Source organism: Elaeis guineensis, chromosome 14 (genome assembly GCF_000442705.2).
Source record: "Elaeis guineensis isolate ETL-2024a chromosome 14, EG11, whole genome shotgun sequence".
NCBI classification, from domain to species: domain Eukaryota; kingdom Viridiplantae; phylum Streptophyta; class Magnoliopsida; order Arecales; family Arecaceae; genus Elaeis; species Elaeis guineensis.
In genome coordinates, this window is record NC_026006.2 from 48,612,052 (window position 1) to 48,627,804 (window position 15,753).

A 15,753-nucleotide genomic window follows, 5' to 3' on the forward strand; every position below is an offset into this window, starting at 1 on the left:
AAATTAAGAAGAAAATGACGGACTAGATTTCCTCATACTACAGAGGCAAGACTGTTGAAAACCTGGATTCCAAGATATTGGTTGCCTTTCGGTAGGTGGGTCAGACCATCGCAACGACGGCCATCTCCCACAGTGCAGCAATTCCTAGCCCACCTGAAGGAGGGGGGCTGCCTGAGCACCGGAAGCATACGTCAACGTTCCCCGAATTTGTGAAAAGCTCTAAAGCTTTTTCTCATTTTATTTTCCTCTTGGCCTCATTATTATCTAAATTATTCTCCATATGCGAATCAATCCAAAATATTCAATAATTCTTGAACTATACATGGATTTTGGTACAAGCAATTACCAAGAGTCATCTTTGTGTTGCCAACAAACCATACCAAACATTGTTGCTGGCGTACGGCCTCTATTTCTATCATCTGTTATGATTGTCTACCCTATACTTATTTTGTTATTTGTATAACAAAAGCTTGCATTTTTAATTTTATTAATTTATTTTTATTTTTTGGTTAACCAAATTCTGTTTCATTGAACTTTTAATAAATTTGCTTTATTTTCAAATTTCATATTCACGCCAGGTGAATTATACTTAAAGCCACATTTTGAAGATATCTTGGGTCCTAAAACATCATAGGGTGTCTAGAGAGAGAAAAGAGAAGAAGAAGAGGGTCTTCTTCTAGGATTGTTGTATTCATCTCTTTCCTTCCTCCATCTTGAGTTTTCTGATAACGTCTCAGATCTGAAACTCCTCCTCCTACTTCTCATCTTTGGAAGAGTCCAAATCAAGAAGAATGAGACATCTGATCAACCATCGAAGAAGGATCAGCACAGTACTAGCATACTGTGCTGATTTTCTGAAGCAGGACTTCTGATCGAGATTCGTGGGCTCGTGTGGACGACTCCTAGAGGCCGGACGCATGTGCGGCTCGCAACATCATCCTCAAGTCCGGATCAGCAAAGTTAGAACGTCTAACTTGCAAAACAATAGATCTGATCTATTGTTTATTATATACATTAAATGTAGCATAGAAACATGTTGATATGATCAACATGTAGTTCATTCTCTATATGTTTTAATTTTTGATTTAATGCCATGTAATAATCATGTAATAGAATCTTATATCTAGAGATTCTCTGATTTTATAAAATAAATTTTAATTTAAATTTTAATTTATTTTAGTCTTCCGCTGTATGATCTTGAAAAAGTTTCAAGATCTAACCTTAAAATTTTAGATCTGATTCCTTCAATCGGCTACTGAAGTTGTTTATTTTACAAATTCACAATTTGAGCAATTTGATTACTAGAGAAAATTATGACTTTTCTTTTACAGATTATGTGATCCCATAAATATTCTATTTCACTTAGGAGCCACTACAGATTATGTGATCCCATAAATATTCTATTTCACTTAGGAGCCACTATCCTCTGGTTTTCTCAAGACTAATTTTGATGATGACATCATGGAGGTGATTCTAGTTGAGCAAGTTTTATTATTAAAAGTGCCAGGAGTGCAGTAATTACGCCAAAAAGTGCCAGATTGTTTGATACTATAGTTTCTATCACTAAACAACATGCTACATGGAAAAGCATATCATATGCAATTAATATTTTGAAGGCATCTTATATTCTTAAATAATTATTAAGCAGCTTTCTGGTTCTACATCTTCATAGATCAGTACTCATTCTTTCAGATACGATTGTCTAAGAAGAAATGCAACTCTTCAGTTTCATAAAATGAAACATATTTACAAAAAAGCTAACAATACTGCAAACTAAATGGACAACTACGGTAGATATTCCTTATGAATTGTTAGATATTTTATTTTTTTTCTGATACCCATGGATATATTTATACTAAATTAATTTAATAAATCCAGTTTACAAGAAAAAGAACTATTTATCCAGAAAAAAAAAATTATATTATGACCCTTGGCAATCATTGTTTAATAACTTTTAATGCCACAGGCAGGCCAAGGCTCGCCGTGGGCAAACGATTGACCTTACAATCCATGTTAGCCCAAGGCCCAATTAAGGACGCATTTCATTGTGATTGCCCACCATCCTGTCCAAGAAGCTTTGTCTGTTAGATTGCCAGCATGCGCCTCATTAATAATTTCAAGATTCTAGGGCGTAGCAGGAGGGTTGAAAACGAACATAGAAACAAAAGCAGATCTCGAATTACATCACAACGGCCAGGAATATCTCAATTTTTTCGAAGTATCGGATACACAACAATGTTAGATTAGATTAGCTACAGTTGAATCTCTATCTGCAGTACGTGCCCTGTACCTAGATAGCTTTCAACCTGCGCAGAATAATATTCACCATGATATTGGAAAAATATGATCAACCAGCACACAGGGCTACAACCGACGAGAGAATACGAGTTAGGATACAGAAGAGCCTTTAACTAGCTCTGTTATTTGCAGAAATCCTCCATGTACAATATATGACCCCATTAAAAACTTTAAAGACAAACATCACATTAGATAAAATAGAGACAGGTGGAGGTTGTACTAAGATGGAACTTAATTCAAGTAGCTCTGTTATCTCTTTTCTGGAACCTCAGACAACCCCCTCCTAGCCATCTGACTGCATGCCTCTCAGCAAGTTCAGAAGGGAAAGGAACAGGTTGAGGATGTCTAGGTAGAGAACAACTGATGCCCATATGTACTCATCATAGGTGTACCGCTTTATCAAGTTGTCCGTGTCATAGACAAGAAAAGCTGAGAAGATGATAGCCCCGAGCCCACCGAAGATAGCAACTGATGTAGACCCAAGAGGAAAGAATATCTGCAGTAACCAGCGTTCACAAGCATGATTATTAGAACAAGTCAAGATCCAGCCACCAGGTTCAAAGCAAAAGGCGTGTCACTGGGTCAGATGACAGAGCATCATGTCCAGAACACAATCAACTATTTCATGAGGGTTAGGCGGTCAGAGACAATCACAAAGAGTAGTAAGGCCATGGTTCCTGGATTTTCCCATTCGTTTCTTTCCTTTTTCTTATGAAGTGGTTTTCAAATATCAGAGAGGAAACAATCACCTTGGTAGAGTGAGAAGCTGAAGAAGCATACCTGGGACTATTATTTTGAAGTGCCTTTCTGTATTTTATTAACAATATGTCGTAAAAGATGTTATTCAATAAAGAGATTTTAGCTCCACAGGGATTGTTGAAACTTGAAGGCAGAATCACTTCAGGTGACTTTGATAGGTACAACAATGATTTGCTAGTAAACTTGCAGGGGCATTCTTTCGCCTTAAGCATACACCTAATCAATACTTTGTGAATTTTGGATAATCAAGAGCTGCTTAGAGTTGGCTATAACATTTTCCACATGCCTTGTCGGGCTTTTATATAACCCACAAAACAATATCTATAAAAAGGAAATTTAGTTAATAAATTTGATATATTACCTCTAAAACATTATAATATCTACTATGTCCCTCCAATTCTTAAAAGATGAAAATAGTTCCTAATTTCAGTTTTGTACGGTTCAGAACAAATGCCCTAAAAAGCAACCTACTAACCACAAACTGCCATAGACATGGGCAGCCACATGCTGATGCAGCCATGCATGGAGGCAACAGCATGCAGTTCACAGGCAAATAAAATTCACCGAGGAATGCCATCCATCCTTCCTCGATGAGTAACGAAAGACAATGGTATCAAGCTTTATTTGAATTATCTGTAACATAGGAGTTTTGATTTTTTTTTTCTTTTTCTTTTCTTTCATATTCTCTTAGAAAATAAACTGTCTTGCTTATATGAGTGCGCTAGAAAAAAAAATATGCTCATGAAATTTCCATCATCAAACATTAGAGCTGAAAGCAGATTAGATATGGATCGGATATTGGCAATGAAAATGGATACAGATCCTAAATGAATATCAAAATTAGTATCCATATTTTTTCTAAATGGATACAAATACAAATCTGATATTAACCATATCCATATTTATTCTAAACGGATACTATGTAAGTCAGATATTAGTTTTAACCATATTTTCTCTATACAAATATGATATAAATTTCGATACTATTTAGATATAAATCAGATTGTGAGCAGATTTTATCATGAAAATCAACATAATGACGTCGTCATAAAGAATGGCTACAAAATCCAATATCAAGGTTGCACACAGCTAACTAGGTAAAGGTTTAAATTACAGTTATTAAACTCACATGAAAACTGTCCTGGACAGGGGTCTAGATCATTGCTCCTATTGGATTTGTATTAAAAATATGTTTAAAATTAAATTTTATAATAAAAATATAATATAAAAATAATCAAGAATTATCTATTTTACTAAAGAACTTGTAAAAAAATTATGTATAGATCCAAGAATATGTTATATTTATTGATATTTTTAAATTTTATACAAAGAAGTTTTGAAAATACCATAAGAAAAAACTGAAATATCCTTTTTTTATCATAGTCAAAGGGAATTTTTATTTAACAATAATAACATAAGAAAAATATTATTTTTATGAAGTGAACAAGTTTTAAAGAAGTATTATAAAACATCAATATAGATCAGGAACAACAGTTGTCTTAATGGCTGGGTGCTTCATGACCAACTCAAAACACAGATCAATCCTTGACAAGAGTGGTATTTTAGAAGATTTTTTTTTTTTTAAATAGTGAATACCCTATTTGGCTCTGTATCCAGAAAAACTCATGAATGGTATCCAAATCGATTCAAATCCAATCGTATCAAATATTCCTATCCAAATCCAATCTGAACTGGATATGAAAACAGAACTGGTCAGATAATATCTAACACATTTTCAGCCCTGTCAGACATTGGTCAAGTCTTCATCCACCTATTTCAATTAACCTGAGATGTCTTCAGGTTCAAAGGATCCGAAGAGCTCATACAGAAATGAAACCAAATTATAGTTGACATTGAATAGAAACAATGAGGACCTATAAGGACTAAAGCCATAAACTGCCTAGATTCTACTAACCAACTATTGCATTGTTCTCTACCAAATACTAACAGCCTGACCAGTGCTCCGTACTTTGTTGAACCCTCAGTTCCTTGCATGTGTTTCTGAAGAATTGTATTTTTGTAATGAGGAGTCATAATTCAAAACAAAGCTCCAATCATCAACTGCACCCTCACCTTCTTTAGCTTTACTTAAATAACTAGAAGTCCAGACCTTACTCAACACAGTCAAGCACCAAAAATATAATTATTAGGTGGACTTACAAATTTACTTAGTTATACAAGCATTTGCCATATTACATCACACTTAATGCTTCACAGTTCTATCCACGTTTATATTGGTTTGAGGAGCAAGTGTTTAAGAACCCTGAGATTTGAATTAGTTGCCAAATATGGGCGCGAGTGCTGGTGTGAAGAAGTGGATATCCTCAAAACAATTCAGGAAAGGAAGCATATAGGAAGTGGGTGCAAGTTTGAGATCTCAGGAAGATCCCAAGCATGTAAATTGTTCCCGGTCGAAAATACCAGCTACTAAGGGTTTGAAAACTTGGTTTCAGTTTTAGCTTGGGCCAATCCAAAAAAGTTTTAATTTCAGCAAATTTTTCTGATTGAAGCTTTAGAGTCTCAACTAGAAAAAATGATTAATAAAAAGAAAATTCATAACAATAGAAAGTAAATCAAGTCAAGAAGACTGAAGATATATTACATATTTTTAGCATATAATGAACTGTTTTGAATCTTTGAATAAAACAGGCATAACTTTGGCACACTAAAAAGTTTAAAAATTGTTGAAGTTCATTGTAAATAAGACAAGAAAGCTCAAGAAAATATAGAATATTACACAATTTTTTTTTTTAAAAAAAAAACATGATAACAGATTGAACAATTCCTGATCACCAAATAAATTATTGATGTTGATTAAAACATACCTGGATAAAGCTTGTAAGAAGGAGAACAAGAAGACCGGCAAACAAAATTGGTCCGAGATAGCTAAAGTCTTTGCCCTTCTTTGAAGCCCAGAAAGTATAGCCAGTTAAGGACAAAACTACAGTGGAGGTTAAAATCAATGCCTCGAGCACAATTCTACCTGTAATATATATATATATTAGAAAAAGAATAAGAATTGTGGAAATCCCAACATGCACTAGACTAGAATAATAACTCAAGAAAGCAAGCAGGTTTTCACCTTGGGTATTTGCACAAGCCACACCCACGCTCAGGCTTAGGCACACAGTGAACAGCCCAAGAAATATGAAATTCAGTGGGTGCTTTTGCTGATAATGATACAATGGGAACATCACTGTAAAATAGACTTTGGTTAGTATATCACCATCACTGGTACAAAAGAAGAAACTTCTAAATTACATTTCTTTAGCATGAAAACCGCAAAAGAATGTCCAGAGGAGTCATTTATTACATAGTTTCCTCAATCCAGCAGTATGAAATGAAGACAAGCTGACCATAAACTCTAATGGAAGCTGATAAGATGAGGGGAAAAACTGCTAAAAAAATTAGCCACAAATGAAATGGAGCAGGCTCAGTGAAATCATTGCTGAAATCTGAACAATGGTAAAGCACTAAGAGATAAGGAATGAAGAAAAGAGAATAGCTAATCTCCGGTATAATAAAATGTTGAATGCAATGGTTCCATGCAAAAATTAGGCATGATCCAGAATGAATCCAATCCAGCCTGCTGTAGGAAGCAAATTAGGTGCCCCAATTACTGGGCTAGAGAAGACCAGCAACCTGCAACCTTGGAAATGCATGCCCTTATGCTTATCTCGTAATTACTAAAATATATTGAAAGCAGCCTGTGGACTACTCTTACCATATAGACCAAATAGAGGAACATCAATATGAATTTAATTGGAAAATAAATATATATATCTGACTAAGGTTTCCCATCCGTTCTAATCAAAAGAAGAAAATATCAAAAACTAGAGATGGCATGCTGCATGGACTTTTCATCTCCCAACCAGCCAGCAGCCTCTCTCGCCATAGATAGCCTCTCTTGCCACTATCAATGCATTTCATACGATCATGTATCAGATCTTAGATAGGTTTTTCACTACTGAAGTTGCCACCCAAGAAAGCCTCATGTCATATAGCTATCACATTATTGGACATCTCAAAACTTTGTTTACATTATCTCAGAAATTAATTACAACATATGTTTTCACAGCTAGTGGCAAGTGTTTCTAATAATTCATGCAATCTTCCAGAATCTTGCTTTTTTACTTACGTAGCAATTATGTTGTTGTCCATTCTTCCTTTCTCTTTTCTATTCTTTTCTCCATTTTTTTCTTTTTTCTTTTTTTTTTTTTTTACTTTTGAGATTAGGTTGGTAAAACCATCAAATAATTTTTTCAGTGAAACACAATAACCTAGTTTTAGGTATGAAAATCATTTTCTCCCAACCATGGCATTTTGAACCATGCGGAACCAGCTGGTTCGAGGCACACCAAACCGAATCGGTTGGCTATTGGCATGGTTCGATTAAATGGTTCAGTATATAAATCGCCCCAACACACAACGCCTTCAGTTTTTTTTTTTTCTAGTTTGATTGCTGTGCTTGTTCCCTCCCTCGAAGCCCTATGCATCCTTGGCGCTCAATGATGATGCCGAATGACACCACGCCACCAACAAGGCATGCACCTCCTCCCTCTCCCTCTTCCACCAGAATGACAAGGTCTCTCCCTCCCTTCCTCTCCCTCTCTCCCTCCCTCTGCCAGACTCGACTAGACAGCTGCTTGGCTCTCCCTCTCTGGCTCTCCACATCGGTACAACCCCTAAACTGTACAATACGGATCCACAGTGTGCCGAACAGATTGCTGGCCAATAGCCCCTAACCTTGCTTCCAACTCTATTCATATTGATATATTAGGTCCTGTGTGAATCACTTTCTTTAGGTGATTTTCTACATGACATATATACCATGGAGTTTCACAACCACAAACAAGTCTTTTTCTTTATTTTCAAATACTTTCCTGCTTTGGCTCTTTGTCGCATACACAATCCTGTCAGAATCATGCAACTATTGTCTAGAATTACTCATTTATCAAGCTGTGAATCCATACATGGAACCTAATTGCTACTTTAATCAGCTATAACCCTAAAACTTTCAATCTCAGCCCTATTATGATCCACAAGCAGTGTCAGGTGCAAAAGGCGATAGGCGCAAGAGCCGTCGCCTCTATACCCCCTAAGCGAGGTGACATCCCTCAGGCAGATGCCTCTATATTGTTCAGAGGCGCAATGAGACGTCCAAGAGGCGCATGATTCTAGAAAGTATTAATTTTTAGTTTCTAAGAAATAGGAAAGGTCAATTATAGTACATAGAAAATATTAAAAAGAGATTAGAAAGTCATCATTGAAAGTCAAACGGGCTTCTTGATTGTTTTTGGGTTAAAGCTAATTTTTACATGCTGATGATGAGGAGGATTAGCCAATTTGGAATTTAGAAAGCACTTATTTGATTGTTTTTGGGTTAGAGCTAGTTTTTATATCCTGAACTTCTTGCCAATAGCAAGATCTTTTTCTGTTTTTACTTTTTAATAACAGAGTGCTAGTTTTTACTTGCTGGAATTTTTGTCTATAGCTAGTTCTCTATTTTTCCTTTTTTGGTGCCTGACTTCTCTCAGGCACATGCCTGCGCCTTGCACCTCCAGGGACCTCCAGTGCCTAGGGCCTTTAACAACATTGTCCACAAGAATGAAAAAAATTACAATCAACCAATCTATTGCCTTATACAATTCGGACAAATGCCCACACTTTAGATGGCTATTATGCATTTCAAAAATCAAATTGCCATCAAGACATCTTTCTATATGCAGATAAATGGACAGGCCTCCTATTACCCTTTAATTACAGCAAACCATAAAAAGTCAAGGGATTAACCAAATGTGGTTAAAACTACATTAATTTAAGATAAAGCCCAAATCCTGTTGCACAATTAACCCACTAAACAGGTATTCAATTCAACAACCAAAAAAATATTAATTTAATAGAGCAAACCAACCTAAACCCAGAAAAAATGACACAAAAAAAGAAAATGCTAGTGTAATTAGATTTCATATGAAAAGTAAATGGAGATGCATGAAAATAGGTTATCATCCGAAAGATCGGGAGGAGGGCAAGGCCAAAAGCAAGGCTACAGCTACCCTTAACAAGGTCATTAATTGGGGCACAAAGAATCGATATGGCGAAGACTATAGTGGTGAGAATGATATGGATGGTGAGTATACCCTAAACCTTGCAGACACAAGAGCTCATTTATGTTGTCAGAAAATTCTTGGAAGGGCATCCCCACCTCCAAGTCCTTCTTCTCCATGCTCGCATGCCTGTATGTATGCATTTGTCTATCCTTCCTTGCTCTAAGTTTCTTCTTCTGCTCCACACAAATGCAGGGGAGAAGAGGAGATGGGATCTTAAATATCTATTGTTACATAGATACCAAAAGGAAAATATGTTACATATAGTTTTGGCTTGATCTAGAGGCTGATGAATTGATAGCTGGATGTGATTGGAAAAGTTTGGATGTTGCAAGGTCCTTCTCAGTTAACACTATTACAAGGGGCCACCAGCCATGGAATCGATCCACCGACTCCCTATGAGAAGTTTTCCATTAAAAAAGTTACAAAATATTTTTGGCTTGATCATGAAAACTATGACTGGATAGCTGGATATGATTGGAAAAGTTTGGGAAGTTGCAAATTCTTTATCAGTCATGACCTTTTACAATCTGTGGATCCACTGATCTTTATGATAATAATTCTTTTAGCCCAAAAAATAGCTTGACAAAATATCATATATTTGGGCTGAGGGGGTTATTAATACATGTCTTAATGGTCTAATGGACACCAAAAGTGGCATGTTGCAAAATATATTACAAAAAGGATTACTACACTACAAAATAATATTGGATTGGACATGAGAACTGATGGATGGATGGAAGGATAGATCAGTGATTAGAAATTATGAATTTAAGAGGTCTGTCTTGTCGCCACGTGATGGATCCACGGACTCTACAAAGAAATTTCATCGAAATCAAGAAAATATCTCATGCAACATCACACCATTCAACATCTACAATTTTGACTGCGTGCAAGTGAGAGGGCACAGTGCTAATGGTTCCTTAAAACTGGGTGTGTTAACCTCAGTGATGTTACAAAAGGTGATGCCATCAAATTTCAATCTTGGCCTCCCTGAATATACATGCAGCAATGCCGATGTGCTTGGTCCTAGCAAGGTTCAAGTCGATAGCCAACAGAGCATTAAATGCCTAAGTGATAAAGATGTTCACTTGCAGATGTTAGCTTTTCCTCTTCTTTCTTCTGCAGATTGAATGTACAAATCTTCAAATTGAGAGAATCATGGTTACGTCTTAATGATGATTTTGATGAAGCCTAAAGAATTTCAAGTGCTCTCGCAATAAGAATTTCACTACATGTGAATGAGAGGACATGATACTAACTGATATTAGCAGCGGGTGTAGATATTAGCCAACCCGACCCACACTCGACTCAGACCTCACCCGCTACCATCCCGAATCATATATGGCACTTAATTAATCAATTCAATCAGCCAAAATGCTAGATCCTTTTCCATTTCAAGCACTCCAATATCATTAGGCTAAGAAAAGAAGATATCTAGACACAATGAAATGTTGCAAACAAACAATGCAAGCAACATACCAGCATTATGGATGAAGAAAGGCAAGCCATTATATATTACCATTAACAGTAAGAAAGATAGGCCTTGTGACAACAACCTCTAAACAGATAGAGCATACAAGGATGATGCACAAACCATGGTTCCAACTCCCAATGGGGAGACATTGGAATTGGGTAATATCCTAAGTGTCAAGATGGGATACTATCCCAAATGTCGGGATAGGATCCGCCTTGCCATTGTCTAAGCATCCCAATCAGCCCATCTTGGGACATGCTCCATCCCTAGCGTCGGATGATGACACATCCCATTCCACGGAAAAACCAAGATGACCCCATCCTTCGAGATTTAAAACCTCACAAATGCTAATGCCTTGGCACTATAAAGAGCATTTTGGATAAGGGCTAATTTAAAAGAGCAAATCCTTATTGTAGATAGGATAACGGAATGCCTAGTCATTCTTAGCATAAAGAGACTTGCTTAGCATGCTTGACATAGCCAACCAGAATAATGCCACCAAATCCATGAGCCAACTTCCAGGAAGGAGTTAGGTGACAAGCAAAATAATGTGAATGCTAAAATACAGCAATGAAAAATGACAAAAACTAGATGATCCAATAGCATGTTAGAAGGAGAGAAGTCTTGAGCAAAAAATGCAATATTGGTTCAAGTGCGAATGAACAGCAAAGTTAACTAAAAGTTAAATAACAAAAGGCTACAAATTTATCAGGGAAAGAAAAAATTGAAGCTTGATCAAAGGAGGCCACATGAACCTACGACAGGATAAAAGGAGAACTCTCGTAAAGATACAAACATGGAGTTTCCACAGGGTGCCTGCTACTGCAACAAAACAAGAATCAGACACAAAATAATTGTTCATAAAACCAAAGAATCCAGATAGAAAACCACTTTCAAAGAAAATCAAGGATCATGGGGAATAACCAAGAGTTCATCCAACAGAAAATGCAAAATGGAATCCAGAGAAAGATGGAGCCCTTAGAACCCTAAGAGGACGCATGAAGAACAAGCGTTACAAAGCTCAGTATACCTCGCGGACCGACACAACCCCAGCCCTCGTTCTTTTCAACAGCTTATGATGCAACAAAACTTGCCCCATCGTATGATCTCGACCAAGCCCCATAATTTAGATTGCAGTCATGCATTTCCAAAGTCAACATTCCCTTCCTTGCATATCTTTCTATCTGATCTATTTACATCTAAAAATGCATAAGACTAATAAAAAAGGGGGGAAATTGAAGTAAAAATAGTTCAATAAAATCGATGCTAAAGCCAGATCCACTGAAACCCTACCTTTCAAATCAAGCACAAAAGATCATTAATTCAATAAAAGAGAAAAACAGGAAGAATAACACGAAAAAGACGAGGATCGGATCAACATAGCAACACATAGCAATTCAAGGCCCAATAAAAGGGAATTGTCGAAAGAAAGAGAAGAAGGAGAGGGTCATACAGAAGAGTGGAACGATGGCTAAGCCAAGGGCTAGGCCCGAACTTTCGGTGAGGAGGTTATTGATGGAGGCATTGAGGACGGTAGCAGCAGAGACAACGGTGGTGAGGAGGAGCTGGGCGGCGAGGATGCCGTAGACCTTGCGGACGAAGCCCCATCGGAGCTCGCTCTCGCCGCGGGAGAGGCCCGGGTACAGCGTCCCGGCCTCCAAGTCCCCAGCCGCCGCCTTCTCCACGCTTGCGTACCCGTACATCTCTCCCATCCCTTTTCGAACCTTCTTCGCCTTCGCTCCTTCCGCTCGGCTTCTTCGCGTCTCCTTCTGGGAATTGGTGAAGGGGGGATGGGATCAACATATGGCGCTGGAGGGGCATTCCAAATAACACCCGAACCGATGGATGGTGGATGGGCGGATGCGATTGAAAGATATATCGAGCCCGCCGTATCCTACGGGGATGTCCAAAATGGGATATATTCCGTCGAGGAGGCATGTCGACCGATACTGTGCTGTATCGGATGGTACCGTGTGTAACCGTGCTTCTGTTGAGGTGTCGATGTATTCGATGAAATATCGCTAAACGATCGAGTGGTTGGTGTTTTGCGTGGCTACTACTGTTTCAATTGATTTTTTACATGATCGTTGGTATATTTCTTAGCTCTTGGGATTTTTATTGCTGATTTGTTTGTTGATTTTGATGGTCCAGTGATGATTGTTCTAAAGGTTTGGTAAGGTGTTTGGACTAGTTTGTTTGTTAATTTTCGCATCCCTATAATAATTGTTCTAAGTCAAGCTGAAGGAGGGGGCACGGAGAGGAAAGATGGATGGAAGACAATGACAATATCATCTGAAAACAATCAAAATTTGACCGTCCGATGGTGGTTACTGATTCGAGGGCATCAAAGATGCAAAAACGTACTCCCACTCTGAAGAAGCCAAGAAGGTGCCGAGAAGGGGTCGGAACATCGACAAGTGAAGCAAGAGATGTGGATGCAAGTTACCAAAAGGAAGGCGATAACATAGATAAGAAACACAAAAGGTTTCCCACAAGGAGATAGCCCAACTCACAGAGATTTTAAGAGGCAGTTGTTTTCACCGAGGATAAATATAATGGTGGTTGTGGATAGTGGTCCATCTCTCTCTTTCGGCAAGCTTAGATGGAAAACCTCCAATGAATTCAAAATTATTCTCCTCTCTGGAGGCCACCTACTTTTTCAATTCCAGCTTGTTAAGAAATAGGAGTGGATGATTTCGAATGGTCCTTAGACTTAGAGGTGCAATCAAACCAAGATAAATCGAGTAGCTGGAAGCTCGAGCTCGACTCGACTCAAAATATTGGAGCTCGAAATTTAGCTCGAAATCGACTGAGCTTTAATATCTCAAGTTTTAAGTTCGGTTCAATATAAAATATGCAAAATTGATTCGATTCGAATATCAACTGAGCCATACTCGAGCTCGAAATTAAACTTTAGCCTACTAATAATATATATATATTAATATATATTATAAATAAAAATAATATATTATTATTATTATTATTATTATATATATATTTGATTATACTCGCGAGCTTTTAAGCCGAGTATCTTACTATTTAAGATCGATAATAACTAAGTCGAATCGAGCTTGAGTAGCTCGCGAGCAGTTCGACTCATTTGCACCCCTACTTGGACTGTTGCACGACAGGTGTTGACCTTAGAGAAGTGGTGACCAAACTTTTGACCTATGATTGGCTTCATTAGATATGCCCCTATTTGAGTACAATTTTCTGATCTTCCATTAAAACAATGGGATGGAAGGATGCTACTAAAGATTATTGCTCCTGCATGCATTCACTTATATATTGACAATTAGACTCAGAAAGCCATTAATGGTAACCATGCAAAGGTTTGCATGCAAACGGACATCACAAAACCACTTCATCCATAGTTGACATGAAATTTCCTTTTATTGTATAGATTTTCTTTCTTCTTTACTTTTTGAATTTTGAATTTGAATTTTAAGTAGGAACAAATCCCATCATCATAGGAATATTGTCTATGTACGACCTCTATAAATATATGAACAGAATCCCTCTCATACTCACCTTGAGTTAGAGAGCCAAAATCATAACATTCTGATATTTTTTCATTATTGTATTTTGCTTCTTTTGTTTTCAACTTCTATTCATAAAGCCTTTATCATTTCTTTCATCTAAACATAGGTCCATTGAGTTACCGGACCCAAAAAAAAAAAAGATAAGTATTAGCATATCATATCATACATTATGTTTTATTTGATGGCTGTTTATCTTCTAATGATGGCCATCCAGAGATATAAAGCACTCTGCAATACATAAACCATATCATAGAGGATCTTGATTAAATAGTATTTTATAGATATAATTTTTTGTTAATTTTTGTTGCATATTTATAGTAATTTTATTCTTTTGGATAGATATTTTCATCTTCGTAAACATATTGTCTACTTTCGCCTAGTTTCAGCTTGCCATTTCTTGTTCACCCATCAAGATATATGAGTTTTAGACTTAATATTTATTACTTTTGAATTTTTTATTATTTTTTTAATTTTTATCATTGTATTCATGTCAGGACATCACATCATGGTGACGATAATTTGACTATTAGACAACAAAAGAAAAGAGAAATGTTTGGTGGATCTTAACCCTCTTCTTATTGACATTTATCATATGATTTCAAACTTAGAGTTTGTTAGGGTTGATCATAAATTTCGAGAGACAAATTATACTGTTGATTGGTTAGCAGGTAGACAGTAATTTTGACCTACTGCAGAGCTTCCTGATGCCTTTCGTATTTTTGCAAATGGAATGAATCCATGGGCTAATGTTATCCTTGTCCTCCTTGATTTTTCCTCATCTCATCTTCCTTTTTTTTTATTGCAAAAATATTTATTTCGGGACTCAAACCCATCTCGACTTCTCTTTTTCTCTCTACATTTTTCGTATTCTACTAGTTTCTGTATTTTGCTATTTTCCTTTTGCATTTGTTCTCTTATTTTTCTTAATAGCACCAAAAAAAAAAATCACGATTGAATGGTTGGTGGTTGGTACATTGCTCAACTCTATTCCCACTCTGGTGAATTTTTTTATTGTTCAATAGCAGGTTAAGAATTTGGTTGATTTGATATTCATTTCAGGATATTAGTTTAAATTAATTTATTGCATTAATTTGAATCATTATTTTTTTTAATATTAATTTGGAATCATTACTTAACATTAGGACGGGAGCTTAACTCAATGTAATCCTAGGAGAGGGAAGGGAGGGAGGGAAAGGGAATGGTAGTTTACCTGTCCTCTATGCAAAGATAGAATAGGATCTTTGATGCACAAGATTTTTCTCTCAAAGGGACTTCATGTATGATCCTATGGGATCAAAACCCAGATCCCGTCATAAATTTTTTTCCTTAGAATATATATTAGAAGTACCCAAACAGTTTTACCAATAAAACAAAAAAGTACCCAAACAGGCCCTAATAGTTAAGATCTTGGAAGAGGAGCACTAATTAGCTTCGCTGCTAAGGTTCCTCTGGCGGTCCAAATCTACAATGGAAACAGTAGGATTTGCTGAAGTTAGGGATCTCCTTGCAAAATCTATCAGTAGAAGAGCAAAGAGGAGGAGGAATTAGATACTTTGGGATCAATTTGTTG

The 15,753-nt window shown here is 36.7% G+C and overlaps 1 protein-coding gene across 1 annotated transcript; it reads right to left on the reverse strand.

The window, feature by feature from the left end:
- Positions 1 to 2,394: 2,394 nt before the first annotated feature.
- Positions 2,395 to 12,463, reverse strand: LOC105057797 (BI1-like protein). The gene is made up of 4 exons (XM_010940496.3): positions 12,095 to 12,463; positions 6,140 to 6,253; positions 5,883 to 6,040; positions 2,395 to 2,794 (listed from the first exon to the last, which is right to left on the reverse strand). The coding sequence occupies exons 1-4, from the start codon at positions 12,351 to 12,353 to the stop codon at positions 2,582 to 2,584; spliced, it is 744 nt and encodes a 247-aa protein (XP_010938798.1). The 5' UTR covers positions 12,354 to 12,463; the 3' UTR covers positions 2,395 to 2,581.
- Positions 12,464 to 15,753: the final 3,290 nt, after the last annotated feature.

Bases quoted from the DNA above. Each gene is read 5' to 3' on its own strand.
- LOC105057797 (XM_010940496.3), bottom strand. From the start codon at position 12,353: ATGGGAGAGATGTACGGGTACGCAAGCGTGGAGAAGGCGGCGGCTGGG. The intron at 6,254-12,094 runs GTATGACCCTCT...TCTATTTTACAG, and splicing joins AGCCATCGTTCCACTCTTCT to TGATGTTCCCATTGTATCAT. The intron at 6,041-6,139 runs GTGAAAACCTGC...TATATATTACAG, and splicing joins GGCTTGTGCAAATACCCAAG to GTAGAATTGTGCTCGAGGCA.